The 27,977-nt window shown below is 45.1% G+C and overlaps 1 protein-coding gene across 2 annotated transcripts in view; it reads left to right on the forward strand.

Moving 5' to 3' along the window:
- Positions 1-27,977, forward strand: part of pxdn (peroxidasin) — a 296,825-nt gene that overhangs the window by 170,039 nt on the left and 98,809 nt on the right. For both annotated transcript variants that reach the window (XM_085996418.1, XM_085996419.1), the window contains 4 exons: positions 18,823-18,894; positions 21,694-21,765; positions 24,807-24,976; positions 26,519-26,636. In XM_085996418.1, coding sequence (XP_085852544.1) covers positions 18,823-18,894; positions 21,694-21,765; positions 24,807-24,976; positions 26,519-26,636 — 432 coding nt within the window. The remainder of the gene's footprint in view (positions 1-18,822; positions 18,895-21,693; positions 21,766-24,806; positions 24,977-26,518; positions 26,637-27,977) is intronic.

Below are 27,977 nucleotides of genomic sequence, written 5' to 3' on the forward strand. Positions count from 1 at the left end.
CACTCTGAATCACCATCCAGCAAGTTAAACAGAATGTCAGCAGCCTTAGCACATTGTTAAAGATAAATATACTATCGTACTGAACGGCTCTCAAAATCTGCAGGCATTCCGGCACATTCCTGTCGTAACTCTGGGTAGGAGTGCGGCAGAAGGCGTGAGAAATAGACTGGGATCAGGATAAACGGGGTTCTGGCCTGCACTTGTAATTTTCAAAGGTTGCGCCCCAGACAAAGACCCTTTTTCCACCCCAAACATGAACCCTTTTCCCCCATATGGGCCTCCTGAAGGGAAAGGGGCCTGGACCTCTGAACAAACAGTAAATTAAAAAAAAAAAAAATGTTCATCTCCCACCCTTGCAAGACAGCAACGAGCACGAGAGTTTCCAGTCGTTGTGGGCTGGTGGGTGCCTGAGATGTGCTTGCTGGGTCCGTGCTGCCCCCTGACCCTCTGGCAGGGTCAGTGCTTGAGGGCACTAACTGCCACACGCCTGCCGGGTTTGCCTCCTTGAGCAGTTTTGGGGCCAGCAAGTTTCACATTGATTGCAAATACATCGCCGTACTGATTTGTCATGGTTTGTCATAATTAAAAAGAAAGAAAGACAGACTTGCATTTATATAGCGCCTTTCACGACCACCGGACATCTCAAAGCGCTTTACAGCCAAGGAAGTACTTTTGGAGTGTTGTCACTGTCATAATGTGGGAAACGCAGCAGCCAATTTGCGCACAGCAAGCTCCCACAAACAGCAATGTGATAATGGCCAGATAATCTGTTTTTTGTTATGTTGATTGAGGGATAAATATTGGCCAGGACACCGGGGATAACTCCCCTGCTCTTCTTCAAAATAGTGGCAATGGGGTCTTTTACGTCCACCTGAGAGAGCAGACCGGGGCCTCGGTTTAAAGTCCCATCCGAAAGACAGCACATCCGACAGTGCGGCACTCCCTCAGCACTGCACTGGGAGTGTCAGCCGAGCTTTATGTGCTCGAGTCCCTGGAGTGGGGACTGTGAACCCACAACCTTCTGACTCAGAGGCGAGTGTGCTACCCACTGAGCCCCGGCTGACACTAATTAATGCAGTATTTGGTTTAAAATCAAGCAAAGATAGGAACTAGGAAGAATGGATGTCGATAGAATCCTCAAGATTGGCAGCATTGTATGCACAGTGTTCTTCAACCTTTAATTATTTATCCTATCCTCAGTTTTGAAAAGCATTGCACGTGTTCCTCCATTATTACTCCGTTATAAAAATGTATTGCAACTCGCTCAATTCATTCAACATCTATAAACAATCGTTCAGTCTAACTAAAATGCTTATGTGAAATAATATACAATAGCTGGCAAAAAGCTCAAATTCCTTTGGTAGAATAAGTATTTTGGGCATCGAAGAGGTGTAGACAGTGGGGTTAGAATTCAGGAAGCATGAAATCAAATGGACCAAAGGATCCAAACTGGTCCTGTGATTTGTGTATTTTAGAACATTAGGAGAAGTCAATGTAGGTCAGTGCTATTGTAAATATATTTTTATGGGAGTAAAAAGGGAAAGTGTGTTGGCTCCAGTGATATTTTGCACTCAACGGTGAAATTACCAGCAAAGATTTTTTTAAAGATAAATTTGTCTCTTATTGGCAATATATTTATATCCATATTTAATGGGTGATTAATCTTTCAGACATACTGTTCATAATATGTAATGTATATTTTCCTCGGAGTTCAGCAGTTGATTTTCAAAGAAAGTTCAGTCAGTTGTTGTAAGTATTTGGACGGTTAGTATTTAGTGTTGTTGGGTTAAATCTGATCATTCTTAGGTTTTAAGTGGAAAATCTATGGCCTGTAATGGGGGATTGCTAGTTCCCTGTTGCTAGGTAGGTATTAATTCGTAGCCAAGAGGAGGAGTCACTGGGACAGAGTGATTTTCTACATTTGCAAGTATCATGGGCCTGACGGCCAATTTGGAGTAAACCAGTAGACTGACCATCTGCAGCGGGCTGTTTTGAGAATTGTGTCCCAATATGGATGTCATAGTATCTCGGTGCTTTCTGATCAAGAATCATTCAAATTATGCAAGCAAAACTCAGCAATATCGCAGATTTTATCTTAAACTAATACTGCATGGGCAGTGCTTTTTAAGTAAAAATGTCAGGATTCCTACTTTAAAAAAAAAAAGTTATATTAAAAGGGTTTACTGTATATGAGCTAAAAAGGTGTAGAGATTATTTTGCATCGCATTGTATGTTTTGTACGGTGGCCGTATCTTATAATTTATAGTACAGGAAACTTTGCGATATCCGGCACCGACGGGACCGAGCTGGTGCCGTTAGATCAAAACTTCCGGATAGACCAGCGCTAATGTTGAAGGATATGGAGGTTTTCATCTCCGTATCTGACAACAAACACTGTTGCTTAGCAACAGCTTGTAAACACTCGGCCCGTACCTTGGAAGCGTCTCTGAAGCTGTTGCTAAGCTACAGAGACGCTTTCCACAGCCTGAATGTTTAAAAAAAAAAAAAAATGCTAGGGGAAGAAAAAAATGCTAGGGGAAGAAAAAAAACCTAACAAAACGGCTGCTGATTTCTGCCGTTGGATCGAGGTTTCTGGACATACAACCTCCAGATAAACCAAAGTTTCCTGTAACTTTGTCAAGTGTAATTAATTACTCTCCTTTTGCCTCGCACCATCATCCCTTTTGTCTCTTAATCTCTCCCGCTTTCCATCCTATCTCAGACCTTCCCCTTTATTCTTTCCTCCCCTTCCACCCCCCCCCCCCGCCCCTGCACTTGCTTAAAAACCTGTTCCATCTCCAGCTTTTTCCAGTTCTGATGAAGGGTTCTCGACCTGAAATGTTAACTCTGTTTCTCTCTCCACGGATGCTGCCTGACCTCCTGAGTATTTCCAGCATTTTCGGTTTTTATTTCAGATTTCCAGCATCTGCAGTATTTTTGCTTTTGTAATTCAGTACTGATTGGTTAGAATAAATAAAAAGCGGAGTGGGCAGTGTAGCTATGGTGATTTATTTGCCATGTATTGGGACCATGTAATCTGCTTTAAAACCATTCCCCCCCCCCCCCACCCTCTCTCTGGCAAAATCGGTCTTACAGTTCCTCTCTTCCATCAAGAAATACTCTTGAGATTGCACATCTACTCAAATTCAGTCTTTGTAACATGAGTTATTATTTTCAATGTGCATGTGGCTGTGCAAAACAAGATGATTTACAGTCTGGAGAAATCGGATTGGAAATATCTGTGATTGTAGCTATGTACATAGCTACAAACCTGTAAAAGCTGTTGTAGCTCTAGCAAAGCTGCCAACTCAAAAACTATGTCTTATTGAAAAACAACTCTCTTGGGTTTGGGGGGGGGGGAAAGGCCTTCGATCAAGGCTGCTACTTCAAGATGGCTGAAGTGCAGCTAAGCTCAATAGTCCCATCATTTGTAATCTGAAATAACAACAGGAAATGCTGGAAGCACTCAGCAGGCCAGGCAGCATCCGTGGAGAGAGAAACAGAGTTAACGTTTCAGGTCTGGGACCCTTCGTCAGACCTGGAAAAGGTTACAGATGTTACAGATTTTTGGAGCAGGTGCAGAGGCAGGGAAAAGGAGGGGAGGGGAGGAACTGAAGGAACAGTCTGTGCTAGGGTAAGAGGCAGGAGAGAGAAAATAATTGCAAACGGGGATGGCAGAATCATAAACAGCCTGAAAAATGGGGGCAGGGGTTATAGTCTGAAATTGTTGAACTCAATGTTGAGTCCAGAATGCTGTAAAATGCCTAATCGAAAGATTAAAGTCCCATCATTTGTATTATATGGGGGAATTAAACTCTGATGAAAAAAATACTTGTTTGGGAATATGGGAGCATGCCTTTCTTTCCCTCTCTTCCCCCCTCCCCCCCACCCCCAAAAAGGAAACTTTGCTTTCTGACTATTTTGGTGCATTTTCCAGCATTTTGAACTGCACTAGGATTCTTTTCCTTGTCTGCCTTTTCTGTTATTTTGCTGTACTTTTTCTGTCGGGCTCGGCTGTGTTGACCTGCTGACTAGTTTCTATCTTGCCACTCTTTTGTTGACTCAGAGGATGTGACCATCTCCCAGACCTCTACCAGTGTTCTGTAAGGATCCGCTAAGCATGGCCTGGGTTTCCTTCCTTCCTGTGAGAGATTCTGAAGCTCGGTGTACAATGAAGTGGGCATTATTCCTTATGTTTCCAACCCGTAGCACACCTCGTTAATGCAGTAATATTTTAGTCCACACTATGGTCACCTTTATCATCCAAATGACACCAACTTCTGTGTAATCTGAAATCATCTGTTGTAGTTCTGCAATCTACACTAGCTCAAAATTAATTAACAATGCATCATATTTCTGCCAGTCCTCCATTACAGTCTAACCATGTCTTGCATTTTAGAAGTGAAGATGCCTTTAAATAAATTGAACTGTTATTGCTAATGGAGAATGCAGAGGCTGGCTAAATTCATGTCTTGGTTACTTTCTGGCCACAAGCTGTTCTTTGCAGTTAATATATACTTATGTTCATGGGGGCTGTTATAAATCTCATCATTCATTAAGAAACTACTCGTGAAATAACACTGGACGGCCAGCTGGTGGCGCCGTCCAAGGAGTATAAATACTCGGGCGTCAGCCCCAGCTAACAGGGGCATTTTGTAAGACAAGGAACTAGTGAAGTACAACTAGACCTCCATGTTCTGAAACAAGTTGATTAAAGGCTTGCTTTATGCGCAAACCAAGTGCGTAGTGAGTTTTATTACTTCAGGGGCTATTTTGGTGAAAGGGTGGAAACAGGTGCTAAATGAGTGCTGTGCTGATCAGACACGCCTGTTTGAAAGTCTGGTTTTTAGCACGCAATTTTGGTCCTAATTGCTGATGACCATAATTTGAACTTTCCTGGAGATGCTAAATCAGACACCTGCAGGTTTAGCGCTCAAAGCTCTGATTTAGATGCAATTTTCGTGGAGCAGTATATGTGGGCTCCGCACACCCGCTTCCACTGAAGGTGTGGAATGGCCTGGCTGAGACAGAACGGCAGGTTTCAGGATAGTTTAGGGACTGAGGGAGAGGGCGCACAGGTTCTCGGACGCGGCACTGGAGGTCCTGGTGGAGAAGGTCCAGAGGAGGAGGGATGTCCCGTACCCGCAGGGGGGGGTAGGAGTCCACTTCACCCTCCTGTCCCTCTCTCCTACAGCAGCTGGTGCTGCTTTGCCTCACCTCATGTCCTCCTCCCATTCCTCCTGCTGACCAAGAAAGAGACCTACAAGATACCGATGACTAGGCAATCCCTTTCTCCTGGTGACTCCTATAAGGTAGGGTGGCACAGCTCTCGCTCTTTTTAGGTGAAGTCCTCAGAGAATATCCGGAATAAATGTTGCTCGAGTCTTGGTGAAGTCTTGATCAAGTGTCCCAGAAAGTCTCCCGCTGTGTTTTGAAAGTCCTCTTCAAGACTCAGTAGCAAGTGAACAGTAAAAGGTGATGCACCTTTTAAGTAGCGCGCAAAATCCTCTGCAACGACTAGTTTACTTCCAATCAGCTGGTCGCTGTTAGGAGAGGGTTTTGGTTTAAGCGCTGTCCACGAAAATGCCACGCAGCCTCATTAATGAATGCTAGCAGGCAATTTAAGTGGCAATCAGCTGCTTATTGGTCCTCCGGGCAGTCGTCCCAACTCCTTTACCAAGATGGCGTCTTGCGCTAAACCCGCATTTCAGCTTAAGACCCCATCTTGACCACCTCAGAGGCTCTTCTAGCGCCTAAAGTATCTAGGGAAAATCCCCCCCCCCCCCCATGTTTTAGAAAATTACAAAATAAGGTTCTGATTTGCAGTGACATAGCTGAGATGTCATGTATGGAGAAATACTGTTTCCAGTATAAAAGTCAAAATAAACTAGTTACAAATTTAGGATCTTGTCGTAGATACAGATGGACTGGAATTTTCCGGGTCCTTCCCACACGGTGTGGGGGACCCGGTAGATGGTGGGAAACCTGGAAGGTCAGGTTTCCCGGCACGCTGTGGAGTTAACTTCACAACGTGCAAGCGACGTCAGGGGTGGGTATCCCACCCGGAAGTCAGCCTGATTGACAGGCTGGCTTCCAGTCGTGTGGGGAACTCTGAGAAGGAGGCCGCAGGACCAGGTAAGTGTTAGTCCCAGGGTGGGGGGGTCTGATCCCCAGGAGAGATTTGGGGGGTGTGGTCTGACCCCTGGGCTGAGTCGTGATCCCCAAGAGGGGTCCGGTCCCAGGGGCTGAGTCACGAGCCTGGCGGGTCGGGGGGGTCCGATCCCTGACCCCGGGGCAGAGCCGCTATCCGGGGAGGGCCCACGCTGATGGTGGGGGAGCTTGGGGCTGGGAGGAAGCACTCCTGCTCCTCTCAGCCCGCAAGGATTGCTCCCCGCCTTGTTACAGCCACTGGGAATCCCAAGCCCCGGGATCCCTGGCCGCCTGCAGTTAAACCTGCCAATCAGGTTACAGTAGAGGCTTCAGGCCTATTATAATATGTAAATTGCCAACCCGCCTCCTGGCAGCGGGTTGGCAGCCTGTCCCATCCCATCCCGCCTGAGTGAAAGATGAAAGTGGGCGGGTCGGGGTTCACACTTCTTTCAACTTTCACTTCCCCCTCACGTCTCCAAACCCCCCGCCCGCCCCGCCCCCCCCCCCCCCCCCCCCCCCCCATTCTTACCTCTGAAAATTCCAGCCATAGATGTTGCATCGCGGAAACAGACTATTCGGCCCAACCAGTCTGTGTCGGTGTTTAGCCTCCACGCGAGCAAATAGTTAAAATATGATTTGGACAGGTTGGGTGACATGGCAGATGCAGTATAATGTGGATAAATGCGAGGTTATCCACTTCGGTGGCAAAAACAGGAAGGCAGATTATTATCTGAACGGCAATAGATTGGGAGAAGGGGAAGTGCAACAAGACCTGGGTGTCCTTGTGCACCAGTCGCTGAAGGTAAGCATGCAGGTGCAGCAGGCGGTAAAGAAGGCAAATGGTATGTTGGCCTTCGTAGCGCGAGGGTTTGAGTACAGGAACAAGGATGTCTTGCTGTTAACAGGCAGTTAATTGGCACTAATCCCTTCCTGCCTCGGATCGGCGGGTCCCAGTGCGGGGCGGGTACCCGCCTCCTTTGAAACTTACATGGAGGCGGGTTTTGGGCGGGATGGTGTCGGGACCCCCGAATTCGGGATTTTAGCCCCCTGCACGCCTAAAAGCCCGCCTCACGGCACACTGAAAATCGACCCCTTGGTGTTCACAGATAGAAGGGACCAGAGACTTCCAACACAATGGATGTGAGATGCTTACTGATTACTCAGGCAGGCTAATTGTGTAGTTTTTGGGGAAAGCAATTTGCATTACCAAATTAACCACTTGCTCTCTTTGCTATTTTTGAACTTGTGCGAATAGGTTTTGCTTTAAAAAGCCAAAATTTAAAATTAAACTTTTTTTTCCTAAATCCTTTCTGTGGCAAAATGGTTGAAAGATCGCTGACAGCAGAATTTGGGAAGGTTGGAAGGTTACAAATTATGTTTATTCTCAAAATAACAGAATGTGAAAACAAATTGGATGGGGATTTATGACACATGAAACATTAAAAAAAAGAAATCTAAAATCAAGCAATTACAAAGCAGAGAAGATCAGTACCTGGATTTTCCGTGGTGGCTCTCTGGCAGATCAGTGGAAGAGATCAACAGAACAACAGCAATTTAAGCTGCTTCTCAAGGGTTTCCAGTATTTGTTCCAGCTTGCTATTTTTAAGCACTCGGTGAGAAAAGAAACACAAGCCACAAAGGTTAATCCATCCAAATAATCATTGCCGGTACAGGAGCAAGATGTCTTGCTGCAGTTGTACAGGGCCTTGGTGAGACCACACCTTGAGTATTGTGTGCAGTTTTGGTCGTCTTATCTGAGGAAGGATGTTCTTGCCATGGAGGGAGTGCAGCGAAGATTCACCAGGCTGATACCTGGGGTGGCAGGAATGACGTATGAGGAGAGATTGGGTCGATTGCTAGAGTTTAGACGAATGAGAGGGGATCTCGGTGAAACTTATAAAATTCTAACAGGAGTAGACAGACTAGATGCAGGAAGGATGTTCCCGATGGCGGGGAAGTCCAGAACCAGGGGTCACAGTCTAAGGATAAGGGGTAAGCCATTTAGGACTGAGATGAGGAAATTCTTCACCCAGAGAGTGGTGAACCTGTGGAATTCTCTACCACACAAGGCAGTTGAGGCCAATTCATTAAATATATTCAAGAAGGAGTTAGATATATTTCTTAAGGCTAGGGATATGGGGAGAAAGCAGGGACAGGGTACGGAATTTGGATGATCAGCCATGATCGCATTAAATGGCGGAGCAGGCTAGAGGGGCCGAATGGCCTACTCCTGCTCCTATCTTCTATGTTTCGATGTTATTCGGGTCCTAACCTTAGATTAGGGGAGGCAGCACACCTGCCAGTATTTTCAGCCCTGCCTTACGCTGCTTGTGTGAAGGGAGCCAAAGTGCTCTGTTTTTGCCCCAGAATGCACTGTGATCCACGCTTCTGCATGTGTGGGATGTTTTGTGCTTGCACAGAAGACATAACTTGGAAAAATGTGGGGGGCGGTTTTTAAAAAAAATCCTACAAATAGCGAGCACGGCGCGAATAGCCCGAATGGGGGGGCGGTGGGGTTCAAAGTCTTGCTCGCTCCCTCAGAAAACGAGCAGTTGGCACCTATGTACAGTATATACTAAATTTAATGTGCCAGGGCCAAGTAGCCTCTGATTTCCACTGACTGACTATACTGTGCGTTCCTTGCAACTGGTTGACGATGTTTAAGAAGTTGAAGCCATGCCTACACAATCTCCAGCTTTAATCCCTACCTGACGCGCGGTTCCAGCTTCCCCCCTCTCCAATTCCCTCAAGTCATTCAGGAATTTATCCACATCTGTAGTGCTGTCAGATCCTGTAGCGAAATGCTCAAGTCAAGGGCTGCAGGGACTGGGTTTCCAGCTTGAGTACTTTCCTGTTGGGCGCTGGAGACAGCATTATCGTAGAAAAACAGCAGCCTGAGTAGCTAGCAAAATACTGCGGATGTTGGAAATCCGAAATAACAACAGAAAATGCTGGAAAAACTCAGCAGGTCAAGCAACATCCGTGGACAGAAATTTGAGTTGACGTTTCGGGTCGAACCCTTCTTCAAAACTGGAAAGAAAAGATAGATCGGAGGCGGGGCTGCGATCGGACAAAAGAATAAAAGAAACAAAAGAAGTAAAAAAGAGACAATAAAAGGTGTTAGAAGCTAGACGAGATGGTAATAGGCTGAGATTGGGTGTAAAGTGTACTGGCAGGGCAAGAGGTAGCTGCCAGGTGTGAGAGCGAAACAAAAGGAAAGGGGGGGGGGGGGGGGGAAAGGAGTGGAAAAATTACAAGAAAAAATGAAATAGGGGCCGAGGTTATGATCTGAAATTGTTGAACTCGATATTGAGTCCGGAAGGCTGCAGAGTGCCTTCTTGTTCCAGAGTCCTTTTGTTTCGCTCTCTCACCTGGCAGCTATCCCTTGCCCTGCCAGTACACTTTACACCCAATCTCAGCCTATTACCATCTCGTCTAGCTTCTAACACTTTTTATTGTCTCTTTTTTACTTCTTTTGTTTCTTTTATTCTTTTGTCCGATCGCAGCCCTGCCTCCGATCTATCTTTTCTTTCCAGTTTTGAAGAAGGGTTCGACCCGAAACGTCAACTCAAATTTCTGTCCACGGATGTTGCCTGACCTGAGTTTTTCCAGCATTTTCTGTTGTTAGCCTGAGTAGCTACCTTGTTTGGGCGAGTGAGATGGAGTGAATGTGAGGAAGAATAAAATTAGTACTGCAATTAAAATGGGTATTCGCAACCATTGAAGTAGAAGAGGTGGCTTCTGTACAGAAATGACTTATAAGGTAAGTCTTACAATTCATCAGGACTTCATGTTTCATGTTCCCTGTTCTTGAAAAAAAAAATGTTTTTATCATTTGCAGCTGGGTTTCAATCTGGTCCAAATGGATCTGATGAAAGTCATCTGTTGGCTGTAAAAGTCCAATATGAAAGAAACTTTGGGGGCGATTGAAATTCTAATGACCATTGAATCACAGCACAAAACTGTCCTTAATTCGACCCAGGTTAGAGCTAAATTCAGAATTTCACTCGGGCTTTTTTTGAAAAATGTAGATCCCACACGAGCGCAAGGTATTTTATGCACAGTGCAGAGGGATGAGTCGTAGGAATGCTTGATGCTGGATGTCTGAAACTGGGAACATGTTCCATTTCTCCAGTGCTTGCAGCCATCATCATGAAGAGCAAACTATTCACCAAAAGAGATTTTTTTTTTAAATGGTTATTTTTGTTAAGCTGCGAAGCTCACATCACCTTTTTATAATATAAAGTGAGATAAATGATCATCTTTACCCCCAGGGCATTGCGCTGTTCCCAGGTGATGTTTGTGGGAGCTTGCATCTTCATGGCATGGCATATGATTTACTGGTGTCATGGTTTCTGTATTTGTTGAAATCCACATTCACACAATATAATTTGTGTATTAAAGAAAGACTTGCATTTATATAGCGCCTTTCACGACCACCGGTCATCTCAAAGCGCTTTACAGCCAATGAAGTACTTTTTGAAGTGTAGTCACTGTTGTAATGCGGGAAACGCGGCAGCCAGTTTGCGCACAGCAAGCTCCCACAAACAGCAGTGTGATGATGACCAGATGCAGGAAACTTTTTTTTATCCGGGACTGGCGTGGTGCCGGTTGATCAAAAAGTCCGGGTTACAGAGAGGTATACTTACCAAGGTACGAGAGCCCCGTACACGGCCACAGGTGCAGGAGCCCCGGTTACACAACACTTGTGCAGGAGTCCCGGTTACACGGCCACAGATCCAGGAGTCCCTGTTGCACGGCCACAGGTGCAGGAACCCCGGTTACACGGCCACAGATCCAGGAACCCTGGTTACACGGCCACTAATATAGTAAAACTTACCTGAACCTACTCCTGAATTTTGCCGGTTAAGAGAGGTTTCCAGATATTTAGGTGCCGGTTAAAAGGGAGTTTCCTGTAATCTGTTTTTGTTATGCTGGTTGAGGGATAAATATTGGCCTCAGGACACCGGGGATAACTCTTCTTCGAAATAGTGGCCATGGGATCTTTTACGTCCACCTGAGAAAGCAGACGGGGCCTCGGTTTAACGTCTCATCCAAAAGACGGCACCTCCGACAATGTAGCACTCTCTCAACACTGCACTGAAGTGTCAGCCTAGATTTCAGCCTTCTGACTCCGAGGCGAGTGTGCTACCAACTGAGCCATGGCGGACACTTATGCTTATTATAGTTAACCAGTAACCCTCCAAGTGTTATGCTTGACATATGAAACGCAATTTCATTAAATTTAACTTCAAAAGAAATATCAGATTCAAGAAATGGCTTTCTGGGCTGCAGTTAGATAGTTTATCTTTGAGATTTAGAGTCGAGAAACTCAAAAGAGGAAAAAAAGGAGATTTCCGTTGCAATTTTAGTTAACTACTTTTGGTTCTTCAGTGGAAATTATAAATGGTGATGAACTGCTAGTAATCATTGCTCAAAGACCTCTTTGATTATTGTACTGTTTGTCATTTTAATTACTTTAGCCTGTAAAACGCTGGCCTCTTTTTGATATTCTGCCAATCTGGAGAGAGTGGTAGAATAGCAGAATCTTAGACTGAAGAGATATATCTGAGACTGTGACCCCTGGTTCTCGACTCCCCAGCCAGGGTAAACATCCTCCCTGCATCTGCCCTGCAAGAATTTTGTATGTTTCAATGAGATCACCTCTCATTCTTCTAAACTCCAGAGAATATCGGCCTAGTCTACTCAATCTCTCCTCATAGGACAATTCCCCCCCCATCCCAGGAATCAGTCTGGTGAACCTTTGTTGCACTCCCTCTATGGCAAGTATATCCTTCCTGAGGTAAGGAGACCAAAACTACACAATACTCCAGGTGTGGTACAGTATTTATGTGGCTGGTCCAGTTAAGTTTCTGGTCAATCGTGACCCCCCAGGATGTTGATGGTGGGGGATTCGGTGATGGTAATGCCATTGAATGTCAAGGGGAGGTGGTTAGACTCTCGCTTGTTGGAGATAATTGCCTGGCACTTCTGTGGCGTGAATGTTACCTGTCACTTATCAGCCCAAGCCTGAACGTCCTCGAGGTCTTGTTGCATGCGGGCATGGACTGCTTCATTATCTGAGGAGTTGTGAATGGCGCTGAACACTGTGCAGTCATCAGCGAACATCCCCATTTCTGACCTTCTGTTGGAGGGAAGACATTGATAAAGCAGCTGAAGATGGTTGGGCCTAGGACACTGCCCTGAGGAACTCCTGCAGCAATGTCCTGGGGCTGTGATGATTGACCTTCAATCACCACAACCATCTTCCTTTGTGCTAGGTAAGACTCCGAGCCAGTGGAGAGTTACTACTACCACCCCCCCCCCCCCACCCCCGGGATTACCATTGACTTCAATTTTACTAGGGCTCCTTCATGCCACACTCGGTCAAATGCTGCCTTGATGTCAAGGGCAGCCACTCTCACCTCACCTCTGGAATTCAGCTCTTTTGTCCATGTTTGGACCAAGGCTGTAATGAGGTCTGGAGCCGATTGGTCTTGGCGGAACCCAAACTGGGCATCAGTGAGCAGGTTATTGGTGAGTAAGTGCCGCTTGATAGCACTGTTGATGACACCTTCCATCACTTTGCTGATGATTGAGAGTAGACTGATGGGGTGGTAATTGGCCGAATTGGAATTGTCCTGTTTTTTGTGGACAGGACATACCTGGGCAGTTTTCCACATTGTCGGATAGATGACAGTGTTGTAGCTGTACTGGAACAGCTTGGCTAGAGGTGCGGCTAGTTCTGGAGCACAAGTCTTCAGCACGATGGTCGGGATGCTGTCAGGCCCCATAGCCTTTGCTGTATACAGTGCGCTGAGCTGTTTCTTGCTATCATGTGGAGTGAATCGATTTGGCTGAAGTCTGGCTTCTGTGGTGGTGGGGACCTCGGGAGGAGGCCGATATGGATCATCCACGCGGCACTTCTGGCTGAAGATGGTTGCAAATGCTTCAGCCTTGTCTTTTGCACTCACGTTCCGGGCTCCACCATCATTGAGGATGCGGATATTCATGGAGCCTCCTACAGGCGATGCTTCAGCAAACATAAAAACAAGCATTAGGAGCAGGAGTCGGCCATACGACCCCTCAAGCCTGCTCCGCCATTCAATAAGATCATGGCAAGGGGAAACGCAAGAAAGCTGTAGCTTCTGGATCATAGCTGACCAAGTCCGCTTATGAGAATTGTTGTAAATTTGTAACGTGAAAGAGAAAAATTATGCTTCTAACATAATCGTTTTCAGAGAGATTTGACTGTTCGAGTACAAGAAACAGAGTTAGCATGCAGGTACAGCAAGCAATTAGGAAGGCAAATGGCATGTTGGCCATGGTTGGAGTACAAGAGTAAGGAAGTCTTGGTACAACACGGTGGCATAGTGGTTAGCACTGTTGCCTCACAGTGCCAGGGACCCGGGTTCGAATCCGGCCTCGGGTGACTGTCTGTGTGGAGTTTGCACATTCTCCCCGTGTTTGCGTGGGTTTCCTCCCGGGTGCTCCGGTTTCCTCCCACAGTCCAAAGATGTGCGGGTTAGGATGATTGGCCATGATAAATTGACCCTTAGTGTTAGGGGGATAAAATACGTGGGGTTACGGGGATAGGGTGGGATATGTGTTGGTGTAGGGGTTACGGGGATCGGGTGGGATATGTGTCGGTGCAGGCTCGATGGGCCGAAATGGCCTCTATCTGCACTGTGGGGTTTCTGTGAATTGTGCGGGGCTCTGGTGAATCCACACCTGGAGTACTGTGCACAATTTTGGTCTCCTTGTTTAAGGAAGGATATATTTGCCTTAGAGGCAGTGCAATCACTAGGTTGATTCCTGGAGTGAGGGGGTTGCCCTATGAGGAGAGATTGAGCCCTCTCTGGAGTATAGAAGAATGAGAGGTAATCTCATTGAAACATATAAGATACTGAGAGGGATTGACAGGGGAGATGCTGAGAGATTGTTTCCCCTGGCTGGAGAGTCGAGAACTCGGGGATAAGGGGCCGGCCATTTAATACCGAGATGAGGAGGAATTTGTTTACTCAGAGGGTTGTGAATCTTTGGAATTCTCTGCCCCAAAGTGCTACGGATGCTGAGTCATTGAGTATATTCAAGACTGAGAGAGATTTTTGGACGCCAGAGGAATTAAGGGATATGGGGATAGGGCAGGAAAGTGGGGTTGAGGTTGAAGATCAGCCATGATCTTATTGAATGGCGGAGCAGGCTCGAGGGGCCGTATGGCCTTCTCTGCTCCTAATGCTTATGTTCGAACAACATTTTAACATTGCATGTGGGTTTGTTTAAATGACAGTCACAAAATGCTCTTGCATGAACTCTGGTACTTCATATCAGTGAATCATATCTGTACTGAACAGCCTAATATACTTAACATCAATGTGTTGTAGCTTTTACTGTCACATAATGTATTAAAAATCCTAGCTTCTTGTAGATGTTCGGGTCAGATTGATTGCTTATGAATGGGTCACATCACATGATTCACTGTTTGAAGAGCTGGTAAAAGAGCCCAAACTAATAGACACGGGTTACAATTCATGTACACAGCGGCTTTCCTGATCTGATCAATCCGCATCCATTCCGCACGGGACACGTCTTGATTTTTATTTTCTACAGCAAGCAATTAAAATTGATACAATAGCAAAATAGTGCAGATGCTGGAAATCTGAAATAACAACAGAAAATGCTGGGAACACTCAGCAGGCCTGGCAGCATCTGTGGAGAGAGAAACAGAGTTAACGTTTCAGGTCCGTGACCCTTCGTCAGAACTGAAAAAAGTTAGAGATGTACAGGAAACTTTCGATTAACCGGCCCCTAAATAACCGAAAATGTCGGTTAACCGGCAAAATTTAGGAGTCGGTTTCAGGTAAGTTTTATAACTTTTATTACTTGCACAGCAACAGATGGAGGAAGGCAAGGGCTTGGCTGCAGCTGTTGCTAAGCTACAGAGACGCTTGCAACTTGTGGACGTTGTTTTGAAGCAACAGGGTTTGTTGCTTCATACGGAGCTCTGAGCTCCGTATAGCGTTCGGTTATCCGGAATTGTTGCTGAACCGGCACCACGTCGGTCCCGTCCGTGCCGGATACCAGAAAGTTTCCTGTAACAGGTTTTAAGCAGGTGCAAAGGCAGGGGAGGAAGGAACTAAGGGGACGGTCTGCGCTGGGGTAGAAGGCAGGAGAGATTCATTAAATGTTGCAAATGGGGATGGCAGAATTTTACAGGTGGCTGTTGATTATTCTGCCATCCCCATTTACATTTAATCTCTCCTGCTTTCCACCCTAGCACAGACCGTCCCTTTAATTCCTTCCTCCCCCCGCCCCCCTTTCCCTGCTTCTGCACCTGCCTAATACGTGTTACTTCTCTAACTTTTACCAGTCCTGACGAAGGGTTCCAGATCTGAAACATTGACTCTGTTTCTCTCTCCACAGATGCTGCCTGGCCTGCTGAGTGTTTCCAGCATTTTCTTTTGTTATTTCAATTAAAATTGATGATGGCTTCTCGCTGGATAGAAAAGACTCAAAGTCTGAGAATGTAAATTGAAGATCCTGTAGTTTTGAACTATGTTCTTTGGGCTAGGAATTATCAAGACAACATTAACTGGGATATTTAGTTTTGTTCAATAAAGTGAACAATCATTATTAAATCTGTTAATTATAGGTGGTTAAGGCAGTACTAATAAGAGTTTAGGTAGATGGTATGCACATCTTGCATGTTTTGGCAGTAATACTATATCGTTCTAATTAATAGCACTCGCATTGTGTTTTTCACTGCTGCTGTTCCCAGGAATTATGCCGTGACAATATGATTACAGTCTGTTGATAATTAAAAGCCAGATTTTGTGCTAAGAACAATAAGAATTATCCGGTGATTTGAATTAAATCTCTCAAACAACAGCTAAGTGGGACATTGCTTGGAATTTGGTTGGGTGGTAAGAGACAGAGTAGGGATAAAGGGCGCGTAGTCTGATTGGTGGGATGTGACAAGTGGTGTTCCCCAGGGACCTGTGCTGGGGCCTCAGCTTTTCACCCTATTTATCAAATGACTTGGCTGAAGGAATAAAGAGTTGCATATCCACATTTTTCAGCTGACGCAAATTTAGGCTGCTGCAGTAAGCAGTGCAGATGTGAGCAAGAAGTTACCAAGGGACACAGACGGAATAAGTGAGTGTGCAAAAACCGGCAAATTGGGTTCAGTGTGAGGTCATCCACTTTGGATCCAAGAAAGACAAATCGGAGTATTTTCTAACTGTGGAGGAGCAGAGAGATGTGGGTGTCCGTGCACACAAATCACTGGAAGTTAGTGGACAGGTACAAAAAAAATTATTGAAGAGGCTAATGGAATGTTGGCCTTTATCTCCAGGGGGCTGGAATACAAAGGGGTAGAAGTTATGTTACAGCTGTTCAGAGCCCTGGTTAGACCCCATCTGGAGCACTGCATCCTATTTTGGGCACCGCACCTCAGCAAGGATATGGAGGGGGTGCATCACAGATTGACCAGAATGATACCGGGGCTGAAAGGGTTAAAGAATGAGGACAAGTTGCATAGACTAGGCTTGTATTCGTTCAAATAGCGAAGATTAAGGGGTGATCTAAACGAGGTGTTTAAGACGATCAAAGGAGTTGATCGGGTAGATGGAGAGAAATTATTTCCTCTGGTTGGGGGGGGGGGTCCAGAACAAGGGGGCACAACGTTACAATTAGAGCTAGGCCGTTCAGGGGTGATGTCAGGAAGCACCTCTTCACACACAAAGGGTAGTGGAAATCTGGAACTCTCACCCAAAATGCTGTTGAGGCTTGGGGGGGGTTCAATTGATAATTTCAAAACTGAGATTGATAGATTTTTTGTTCGACAAGGGTATTAAGGTTACGGAACCAAGGCGGGCAGATGGAGTTGAGATACAGATCAACCATGATCTAACTGAATGGCGGAACAGGCTCGAGGGGCTGAATGGCCGCCTCCTGTTCCTGTGTCTGAAAAACTAGCTAATTAACATGGAGCCATTCAAGAGAGATTTTTTCCACTGAGTGCTGATTGGCTTTGGTGGTAGTCCAAAAGCTTTCCTGTTCTCACCTGGCATCCGCAAAGCAGCTTTCCAGTAGCAGTCCACTGAACAGTGACTAGGAGCAAGAACAATGGTTGTTTTTCTCTTCCTTGGCCAGTGACCTTGAAACCAACTGTACCGTCCCCTACTGGTGTCTCGGCTAAAGGCAGACCAGGGATCGAAGTTGGATCCCTCCTGCCGTGCAACTCACTGTCTTAACTAACACCGTCTTAACGAAGGGAGCCATCCGGTGAGCTGAAAGAAGCCTTTTGTCTCAGCATTCTGGGCTGGATTCAAACCCCCCCACCCTCGAGATGGTATGTTACCCCACTGCGCTACCGAATCCCATTATCAAATGGGAAATCAAGCTATGTGCGGGTATGCTAACACTTTAAAGCAACAGGCCATTTATTTACCTATTTGCAGCACTAGTATTGGGCAGTTTATCGAGGTGATACTGTATATCCTTACTCGAGGTTGATCGTCAGTAATTGAGATACAAGGGTGAGTTCATGATCCAGTGCTCCCAGCAGGGAGTGCTGCTTGGCGTGGAGCATTTCTCAAGAAATTACAGGTACACAGTTCTTGATTTTCTGTGAATTAATTTTAGTGTGCCGAATATCAGTGGTTATGTACCCACGATTTCCTGAGATGTGCCCCCTCCGAGTCCACTGCCTACTGGAAGCGGCAGATCACACAATCACCCTGATTCTAGTACAGGAAACTCTCGATTTACCGGCACCTAAATAACCAGAAATCTCTGTTAACCGGCAAAATTCAAGAGTAGGTTCCGGTAAGTTTTACTTCATATTAGTGGGGGTTCCTGGATCTGTGGCTGTGTAACTGGGGCTCCTACACTTGTTGCTAAGCAACAGGAACGCTTGGTCTGTGGCCGGAGTTCCTGCACATGTTGCTAAGCAACAGGGAAGCCTGGATTTGTTGCTGTGTACGGAGCTCTCGTACCTTTTAACTATAACTCTCTGTAATCCGGACTTTTTGATAAACCGGCACCACGCCAGTCCCGTCGGTGCCAGATAATAAAGAGTTTCCTGTAACATTAGATGCCTGACTCAAATGAAATTAGATACTGGGGCTATTGGAGTGTTCATGTGTAGCAGCTTCTAACCGTTCAGCCTTGTACCACAGTGCTTTGAGTGTAGTGGCCACAACAGATCAGATGAATATCAGCATTGAAGTTTTATAATGTTTATAAATTAAACATTCTGTGCTTCAGAAGTGGTGATTTGAAGTCTTAAATTGAAAGCATAAACAAAATAAATACTGTTTCTGTAAAATGTAACACGTAGGAGAGTATTGGTAAAGTTTCTGTGGTTTGTTTCATTTAAATGCAGTGAAGTGTTTACAGTATTCAATTTTATAGGGTGGGATTGACTGTACCTTGTGGTTAACTAAAGCTTATTTATTTTTACTGACAATACTTGGGTTTAACAAAAACTTTTTCCCTCTGTTGTGTCGGTTTGATTTTTCTTTCCTTAATTTACATTGGAATAAATCGACCCAAGTTTCAATACATCAATCATATGGTTCACAAATAGCAAAAGAAAGCGTGCTGCAGTACTTAAATGTCGGTTGAAAGTCTCAATGTAAACTGGATGTTCTGTTTCTCTTTAAATAGGTATCTCCACTTCAATCAAATAGAGTCTTTAGAACCAGAATCCTTCAGCGATCTTCCAAAGCTTGAAAGGCTGTGAGTGCTACAATTTCCTAATACGTTTAATAGGTAACCTCTTGAGAAAAGCTTTAAAGGGTATTGTCAGCCAAGCCAGAAATTCCAGACTCTAAACTGAGGCCAATTCAGGGCTATTGGAAATGACCGCGCTACAAGCTTACCGTTGAGCTGAAAGAGTTTTTAAGAGGAGATGCAGCAGCTACAACACTGACGGCAGTAGGCTCCCACATAACTCCAGCTCATTTCGAACCTGCCACTGATGGGTCTCTCTTGGGCTTCCTCCAGGGTTGAGTGCTGGTCTCGGACTGGTTGCTGGTGAGGTGGAGAAGTGTTCTTTGGAACAGGACAGAGACTGCATTTGTGTTGATGACTGTCAACTGGATGGTTTGATTCTTGTAATGAAAGAGGGTCATAGTTATATGATAGGAAAGAAGGAAATGACAAAAGTAAAAGAGAAAATTGCGAAAACTGCTATCTTTAAATTAACCCCCTTTTTAAAAATTTAAGCACAAAGCATATTTCCTGTTTCGGCCCTTACAAATTACGAAAACCTTTATTGTATTTTTTGACAGTCAGGAACTAACCCTGAAGCATAAAGCTGCTCCATTACTGTAATTTACTATAAAATGTTTATTGGAGTACTAAAAATCATTTTGCCTTCAAGGGATCCAGAGCTTTTCCACATGTCCGTGGGACTTTCACATGTACATCTTTGTTTACAACCCAAACAGCTGTGTTGTCAATCACATACATCAGTCGCCGCACTGATTACTAGTTGGGGATTGCCTTGAGAGGCTGAGAAATTAACGGCGTCACTTCAACCACAACTGTGGTTAGTAGTTCTGTCACACTGCCAAAAATCTACAGTGCCACCTGCCTTATGCAAGAATTAAGTGTGAGCTTTTTCTCTTTTGAGAAGAATGTTACAATGCCAGGATTGGGTTGCAGTCAGGCAAGCACTGCCCCGACTAACTGCTGGTATGACTACTTGGTGTGTGTGACTATGCTTGGCCAGAAGGATGGTGACAATACACTGATGCGTTTTATAGCGAGTGCTTGGAAGGGGTTCTTGATACCTATTCTTCATCTAGTGAAGACTCCAAAGCATGTTTATCAGTTGTCTGAAGGATGAACTAATGGCTGGCAACGGGGTGGGGGTGGGAGACATATGTTGATTTATTTGGTCCAACACCGCCTTCGTGTGCCACTGCAGTCTTCGGTCGCTTGAGGAAGAGAGTGTTTGAAGACCAGGACCTCAAACCCAGCACCAAGCTCATGGTCTACAGAGCAGTAGTGATACCCGCCCTGCTGTATGCCTCAGAGACATGGACCATGTACAGCAGGCAACTCAAAGCACTGGAGAGGTACCACCAACGCTGCCTCCGCAAGATCTTGCCAATCCATTGGCAGGATGGGCGCATCAACGTCCATGTTCTCGCTCAGGCCAACATCCCCAGCATCGAAGCTTTGACCACGCTCGATCAGCTCCGATGGACGGGCCACATCATCCGCATGCCCGTTCGAGACTCCCAAAGCAAGTGCTGTACTCGGAGCTCCGACACGGCAAGAGAGCCCCAGGTGGAAAGAGGAAACGCTTCAAGGACACCTTCAAAGCCTCCTTGAAAAAGTGCAACATCCTCACCGACACCTGGGAATCCCTGGCCCAAGACCGCACAAAGTGGAGGAGAAGCATCCAGGAAGGCGCCGAACACCTCGAGTCTCTTCGCCGGGAGCAAGCGAAAGCCAAGCGCAAGCAGCGGAAGGAGTGCACGTCAACCCAAGCACCCCACCCACCCGCCCCTTCAACCACCATCTGCCCCACCTGTGACAGAGACTGTAGGTCCCGCATTGGACTCATCAGTCACCTGAGAACTCATTTTTAGTGTGGAAGCAAGTCATCCTCGGTTCCGAGGGACTGCCTAAGAAGAAGAATTGGCTTTAAGATGGCACTGGAAGATTGGAACCGAGTTGCTCATTGGGTACTAATCAGCTGCCTGGTTGACTGAAGGGGCCTGGAGGGGTGGACATGTAATTGGCCACTGAAATTCTCCCACTTGTCTTTAGAAACTCTGGGTAGGGTGACCTAATGGCAGCAGGAGGCTTGCCAATGCTTCAGCTAAACCCCAGCAATACCCTTGCACACACTTGGCGGACCCGAAAGCTCGGCTTTTCTCGACCGGTTCTGGGGTCCAATAATCTGGTTGTCTCCAAAAATTGGGTGCCCAACGTATCGGCTAATTCGGAACGCTGCTGATGCGGATTTCTCAGCGATTCGGTTCGGAGAGTCTTGAGCAGGTTCCCAACACCGATGCGTTTGGGCCAGGCGTCTCGCACCTGGCTGATCACAAAAATTAAAATTGGTAAAAGTTTAGGACCGTCATTGTCAGTATGCTGCAGTTTGATGGGGAACACATTCCGTCACTTGTATCGTATCGTGAATTGAACAAACCTTCACGCCGGACAAAGTACCGCGCATGCAGCAAAATGGTGTACGTCGACTTCTTGCGAAGACATTTGTATGAGTTCAGGCAATTTATTTGTACCTACCCAAACTGTTTCTTTATCAAAATTCTATTTTATTTTTGGCCCATAGAGCAGGTATTTGCTCGCAACTGATTTCACCTGTTTTTTTTTTTAATTTATTTACTTGAATTTTTAAAAAATGCAAAAAACAGAATACCTTCATCTTTCTCAAAGGTTATTACTAGTCTAATAGGTACCAAACAGAGAATTGATTCATTTAAAAATGGGCAAATGTTTTTAATGCAATAATGCCACAGAAAAATAACAGTTGGATATTTTTTCTTCTTTTTCCAGTTTTTTGCACAACAATAGATTGTCACAGATATTACCGAGAACATTCAGTCAGTTAGAATCCATGAAAAGACTGTAAGTAGGAGAAACTTAGCTTTCTTTATGGGGAGGTGGGAAATGGGAAGGATGGTAATTAATGGAGCATGTACAGTATGAGAGAGTTTTACGTTTGATCGGTGCTAATAGCATGTGACGTAAGAAATCTACTAGGCACTTGGTCCAAGTGTTAAACAAAGCTTTAATCAACTGTTTTACAACATGGAGGTCTAGTTGTGTCCTTCACTAGTTCCTGTTAAGAATGTCCTGCGCAAGCTGGGCCCGTGCCCGAGTATTTATACTCTCCCTGGACAGCGCCACCCGTAGGCTGCTCAGTAATATTTCATACGTCTTTCTTTCATGAATGACTCTTTCATGTTAGCATGTGTAAGATGTGGCGTGCCAGTGTGCTCGTTTTATTGGCCCACAATTTGCGGTCAGTGGCGAAGCAAAGGCGTTCGCCGCTGGCCCCCCGAAGTAAGCTTCCCGCAAAGATCTCGCGATCTCCGCCACGAGGAAGTTCAGCTTTTCCCGACGTGCAGTCAAAATCAGCGCAAGTTAGTGGGGAATCCCTAACGCCAGCTGCTGTGCCGGTCAACAAGCTGTCTAAGCAGCCAATCACAATGCAGAATTCTCCCCAGACCGTGCACGAACCAGGAAGTGAGTAAGCTGCTTAGATTCTAACTTTTAAAAAAAATTACAGAGAGCAAAAAAAAAATTACAGAGAGCAAAACAATGATTGGAGCTTTCGCATGGGGATATGGTAAATCTGAAATAAAGATGGACAAACTTTAAAAAAAATATATTTAAAAGTTTCTTAAAAATTGTAATTTTTATTAAGATGGATAAATTTGACAGTCCACAAAATTAAAATTAGTTTTTCAGAGCCGTAACGTTTGTTTAGCAGTCAATACGCTGTTAAAACCCCAGTTACACCTAATCCAATAGGGACTAACTTTTAATGGGGTATTTAACAGCGGTATTACCATGGAAGAGCCAAAGGGGGAGAAATTCGGTGGGTTTGCGCCCCCGGGGGCGATATCAGGGCACTAATGACTTACCGCCTGGGCGCGGCGAGATGAACAACTCCCGCGAACTATGGTGAGAGGTTTGTGGCAGCGGTAAGACTTCACGCCACGAATCATTAGCACCTGGCATTAGGTTTCCCAGCTTTCGAAGGTTACTGCCCCCAAATGGGGCAATACTGAATTTCTCCCCAAAACTTTCAATTAGTTTCCCTGATTTCACAGATTACACTGTGACGTAAGAAAACTACTAGGCACTTGGTCTAAGTATTAAACAAGGCTTTAATCAACTGTTTTACAACATGGAGATCTAGTTGTGTCCTTCACTAGTTCCTGTAAAAGAATGTCCTGAGCAAGCTGGGCCCGTGCCCGAGTATTTATACTCTCCCTGGACAGCGCCACCAGCAGGCCGCCCAGTATTATTTCATAAGTCATTTCCACATGACATGAATGACAAGATTCATGTCACACTGATTGCCGGTTTAGGGGCGGGGTGTACACAGCGCAGCCAGTGTCGGAGCAGTGAATGACTGACCGCAACTTCAGGGTTTCCACATTAGGATGCGCAGGCGCTACATCCTGAAGTTGCGGTCAGCTTCAGAGGGGGTAATAACAGCGACCGCTGTTCATCCACTGTTATTACCCACTGCAAATTCCGGGCCATTATCGAAGAGGGAGCTGGAAGATTGAAGGTATTAACATAAATTGCATGTACTTTGCACAAATCAAAAGATGCTAAGTGGGGCAGATTTTCCGGTTGGTGTTCCTGTGCCTGGATGCATAGGATTGCTTGGGGCGTAGCGCAGAGAGGAAAATCGGGGGAGGGGGGTGTAGTGCACATTCATAAGAAAGGTCCCACCATTTTCTGTATATTAAACTGAGTGGATGAAAAATCAGATGGGTTCCTTTTGCGCTCTTCTGCATCCCAGTTTCCTGTATTCGCTGCATTCAGGCAATCCAATGCACTCGGGAGCAGAAAAACTGCCCCACTGTGTTTGACTGGTAACTGTAAATATTGCAGTTGGCTTTCAGGTACACTGTAGCCTCACAATAGATTAGTGGGTCATTTCTCAGATGCTGGGAAGTACAGGAAACTATCTAGTATCCGGCACTGACAGGACCGAGCTGGTGCCGTTAAGATCAAAACTGCCGTATAAACCAGTGCTAATGTTAAAACATACAGAGCTTTTCAGCTCCGTTTGAATCAACAAACCCTGTTGCTTAGCAACAGCTTCAAAACAGTTGGCTGCAGCTGCAAGCGTCTCTAGCTGAAGCTGTTGCTTAGCTACAGACCTTGCAGAGCCTGACTGGGGGAAAAAAAAAAGCAACGAGAAGTAAAAAAAACTTATAGAAAACGGCTCCTGAATTTTGCCGGTAGATAGAGCTTTCTGGACTTTTAACCTCCGGTTAAATGAAAGTTTCCTGTAATGTTTTTTGATTTGGCCGTGGCTTCAGAAAGAAAAAAAAACCTTTAATGAATTACAATTTGTATCGCAATCCTGAAAATGTTATTTTTTTTATACTGAAGGCTTCTGCACAAATCTGCCGATGAAGTGTAATGGTCTTACTGTGTGTATATTTTAGTTTTGCTTATGAATAATAATTTTTAAGCACTGGTACTTTTTTTTCTTAAACTAGACCTATTGAGTAATACAGGAAACTCTCGATTTACCAACACCTAAATAACCGGAAATCTCTTGTTAACCGGCAAAATTCAGGAGTAGGTTCAGGTAAGTTTTACTTCATATTAGTGGCCGTTCCTGGATCTGTGGCTGTGTAACCGGGGTTCCTGCACTTGTTGCTAAGCAACAGGGACGCTTGGTCTGTGGCCGGGCTTCTTGCATCTGTTGCTAAGCAACAGGGAAGCCTGGATTTGTTGCTGTGTACGGAGCTCTTGTACCTTTTAACTATACCTCTCTGTAATCCGGACTTTTTGATAAACCGGCACCACGCCGGTCCTGTCGGTGCCGGATAAAAAAGAGTTTCCAGTATTACACAGAGAACGACATTTCAAATAGCAGTTCATCTTCACTTGAAGATATTTCTTTTTAATAGGAGGTTGGACTCAAATAGCCTGAATTGTAACTGTGATCTAATGTGGTTGGCCGAGATGCTACAGCAGTATGCTGAATCTGGAAACACCCAAGCAGCAGCTACCTGTGAGTATCCCAAAAGGCTACAGGGAAGATCCGTTGCCACAGTTACACCAGAGGAATTTAACTGTGGTGAGTTTCAGTTTGGTCAAGCCAATATAGATCACATTGCTGTCCAGGTGTCTTAATTACTGCTCATCAGTATTGGGTTGATTTTAGCTTTTGACGTGCATTTTTTTTTAGTCTTTTTTAATAGTTTGCTGCCAAGTTGCCCCTCTGCTCATGAGCTTCTTGACAACAAGCCAGTTGGTCTGGTCATGGCTTATGGTTACCTACAGCAGGCACTTGGCAGCAACTTTACAGGGATTAAAGCAGTTCTGTAGACACTTGTTCAACTTGCCTTTATGTACTGCCTTTAATGTACAAACATTCCAAGACACTTTACAGACAGGCATGTGGAAAATGGATGCTGAGTCGGGAAGGGAGAGGTTGGGAGGGGTGTCCAAAAGTTCGGTCAAAAAGATGTCTTTTTAAAAAAAAATTTAAAAAAATGTGAGCCACCGTAGGTCAGCGAGGGCACGGATGATGGCCGAGCGGGACTTAGTACAGGCTAGGAACCATACACCAGAGATTGGGGATCAGTTGGGGTTGATGGAGGGTGACAGGCCAGCAAGGAGAGTGTTGGAAGTGTCCGATCCAGAGACGATCAAGGGTTTCCGTGGCGAAGGGGTCAAAGTAGGGGTGGAAATGGGGCAATCTTTTTGGAGGTGCAAGTAAGTGATCATCATGTTAAAGAGAATATGGGTCTGAATCTTGGCTTAAGGTCAAACAAGGTTGTGAATAGTATGTTTCAGTCTGCGATAGTGGTTGGTTAAGTATCGTGCTTTTGTGAACCTGTTGCAAGTGAGTAGCTGGTCTTTCTGGCTACTTGTCTCTATAAAGTGTGCAAGAGTTTCTGTGAAGTGCCTCGGGATGTTTTTTCTATGTAAAAGGTGCTATGTGCATGCAAGTTATTGTTATCGGATTTCCTCTGGATTCTGCCTCATTTCCTGCCCCTCTGAAGTATTGGCCTCTGGCTTTCCCGACGGTAATGCAAACAAGATGGAAGATCAGTGGTGCCGAGAACCCTGGTTACAGACCACATTGTGCCATTCTTTGACGCACCACATTTGTTCTCCCATGTGCTGCACCATCTCCCTATATTTTATTTACTCTTGTCAACTGCGCAGAGATGGGTTGAGAATTTTCAGTGTTATCCTCAGACTCAAATGGCTTGTTGACCAACCTTTTCTTGGAACTCTAATCTGCTTTGATTTTAGTCCCTGACCTGTTGTTTTTAGAAAAATTCGTATTTTACCACAGTTACCTGGTGGGAATGTACCCCTTGAACCGTTTAACAGCGCTGACATTTTTGCAGTGGCCCACGTATGCAAACTCTGGCTTTAATTTTAGAAGCTTTGATTTTAGTTTTGCTTGCTTTTGTTATGTTGTGCCAGTAACCAAAATGAGTATTAGTGCACTTTTTGCCGATAGTGTAATATAAGATGATCTCAGATCAGCCAGTAAGCCATGTTTGAATAAGTTTGCATGTGTAAGTTGCTCTGTTTCTTCCCCCCCCCCCCACCCCCCGTCGACGTCGGAAACCATTTTAAAATTAATTCTCAATTTACGCAGAGAAACCGCGAATTACAACGCAGCCACGGGATGCAGATGTAACATCGGGGAACACGGTGTACTTCACCTGCAGAGCTGAGGGGAATCCTAAACCTGAAATCATTTGGCTGCGTAACAAGTAAGTTGATGCGCACCTGCTGCTTTTTTTTTTGTTCACGTGGTTATTGGGATAAAATGCACAAAGTTTAAAAAAAAAAACGTTTGCAAGCAGCTCGGTCGCACACCCACTCACGTACACTGTGGTTGGAGCTGAAGTCCTAGAAGTTGGGTTGCGCTCAAGCTATCTAAATGTTTCTACCATTATCTTACAAAGCCTGGCAGACTAGTAACAGTCGACCTACTTTGTGGGATCGCTATTCTTATTTGAATGGAAGCAGACGATGGGTAAAATCATTCAAAATACAGTCCTTTTTTAAGACATTTTTGACAATGATGTTGTGATAACCCAACCTCCATGGTAGAGGATGAAAAATCAGTTCTTTTCATAAAGGATGCAGAGGCAGTCAAGTCTCGATACTGCATTTTGTTTGATTGGTACATTGGCACAGCAGTTTGAGCCCCTGTTTATGTGCAGGAAATGAAATCTATGCTCAAATTCAGTATTGGGGGGGTGGGGGGGGCGTTCAATGAAACAAGGGGACTGGAATCTATTCGTGCAACTGCAATTCTGCCACTACCTTGGCTAAAATTTAGAATGTTGCCTTTTCCCCTGGACCAAAATAAGAATATAGCTCTTTCCAAACAAACCAGACATGCAGCAGTTATTAATGGAACCACTTCTGTCCAGTCCTACTCTTTTTGTGACAGAAGAATTGATCTCGAACAAATCAGTGCTCAGTTGGTCGCACTCTGACCTCTGAAGCAGAAGGCTGTGTGTTCAAGCTCCACTGCAGATTTTGAGCACATAGTCTAGGCCAACAGTTCAGTGTAACATTGAGGAAATTCTACATTGCTGGAGGCACCATCTTTCAAAGCCGATGTTGATCAAGGCACCATCTACATGCCCCTATGGATATAAAAGATCCCATGGCACTTTTCAAAGGGCAAGTTCTCCCAGTATTTTGGCCACCTCTTTCAACCGACAAAAAATGAGTTATTCATCCATTTGTTGTTTGTGGGACCTTGCTGTGTACAAATTGCCTTCCACCTTTACCTGTATAACAAACAGTAACTGCACTTCAAAAGTAAACCATTGGCTGTAAAGCACTTTGGGGCATCGTGAGGACATTATAAGGCACTAAAAATGCAGGACCTTTCTTTTAGGATGCGTGGGCTTAAGTCCTCTTGGATATCAGGCGGGCGATCATCTTGGACCTTCCTTAACTCATTTTCTTGTGGCAAATAGAAACCCAGATGTGTTCCTCTCTTTGCAGATGGTACTTTCTGGCATGGGTAGAAAATCACAAATGAAATATGATATTTTGTGATGATCTACAGATGTATGTCAACAGTTATTCAG

This window comes from Somniosus microcephalus, chromosome 9 (genome assembly GCF_052327205.1).
Source record: "Somniosus microcephalus isolate GS21.2 chromosome 9, FLI_Smic_1.0, whole genome shotgun sequence".
Taxonomy (NCBI): Eukaryota; Metazoa; Chordata; class Chondrichthyes; order Squaliformes; family Somniosidae; genus Somniosus; species Somniosus microcephalus.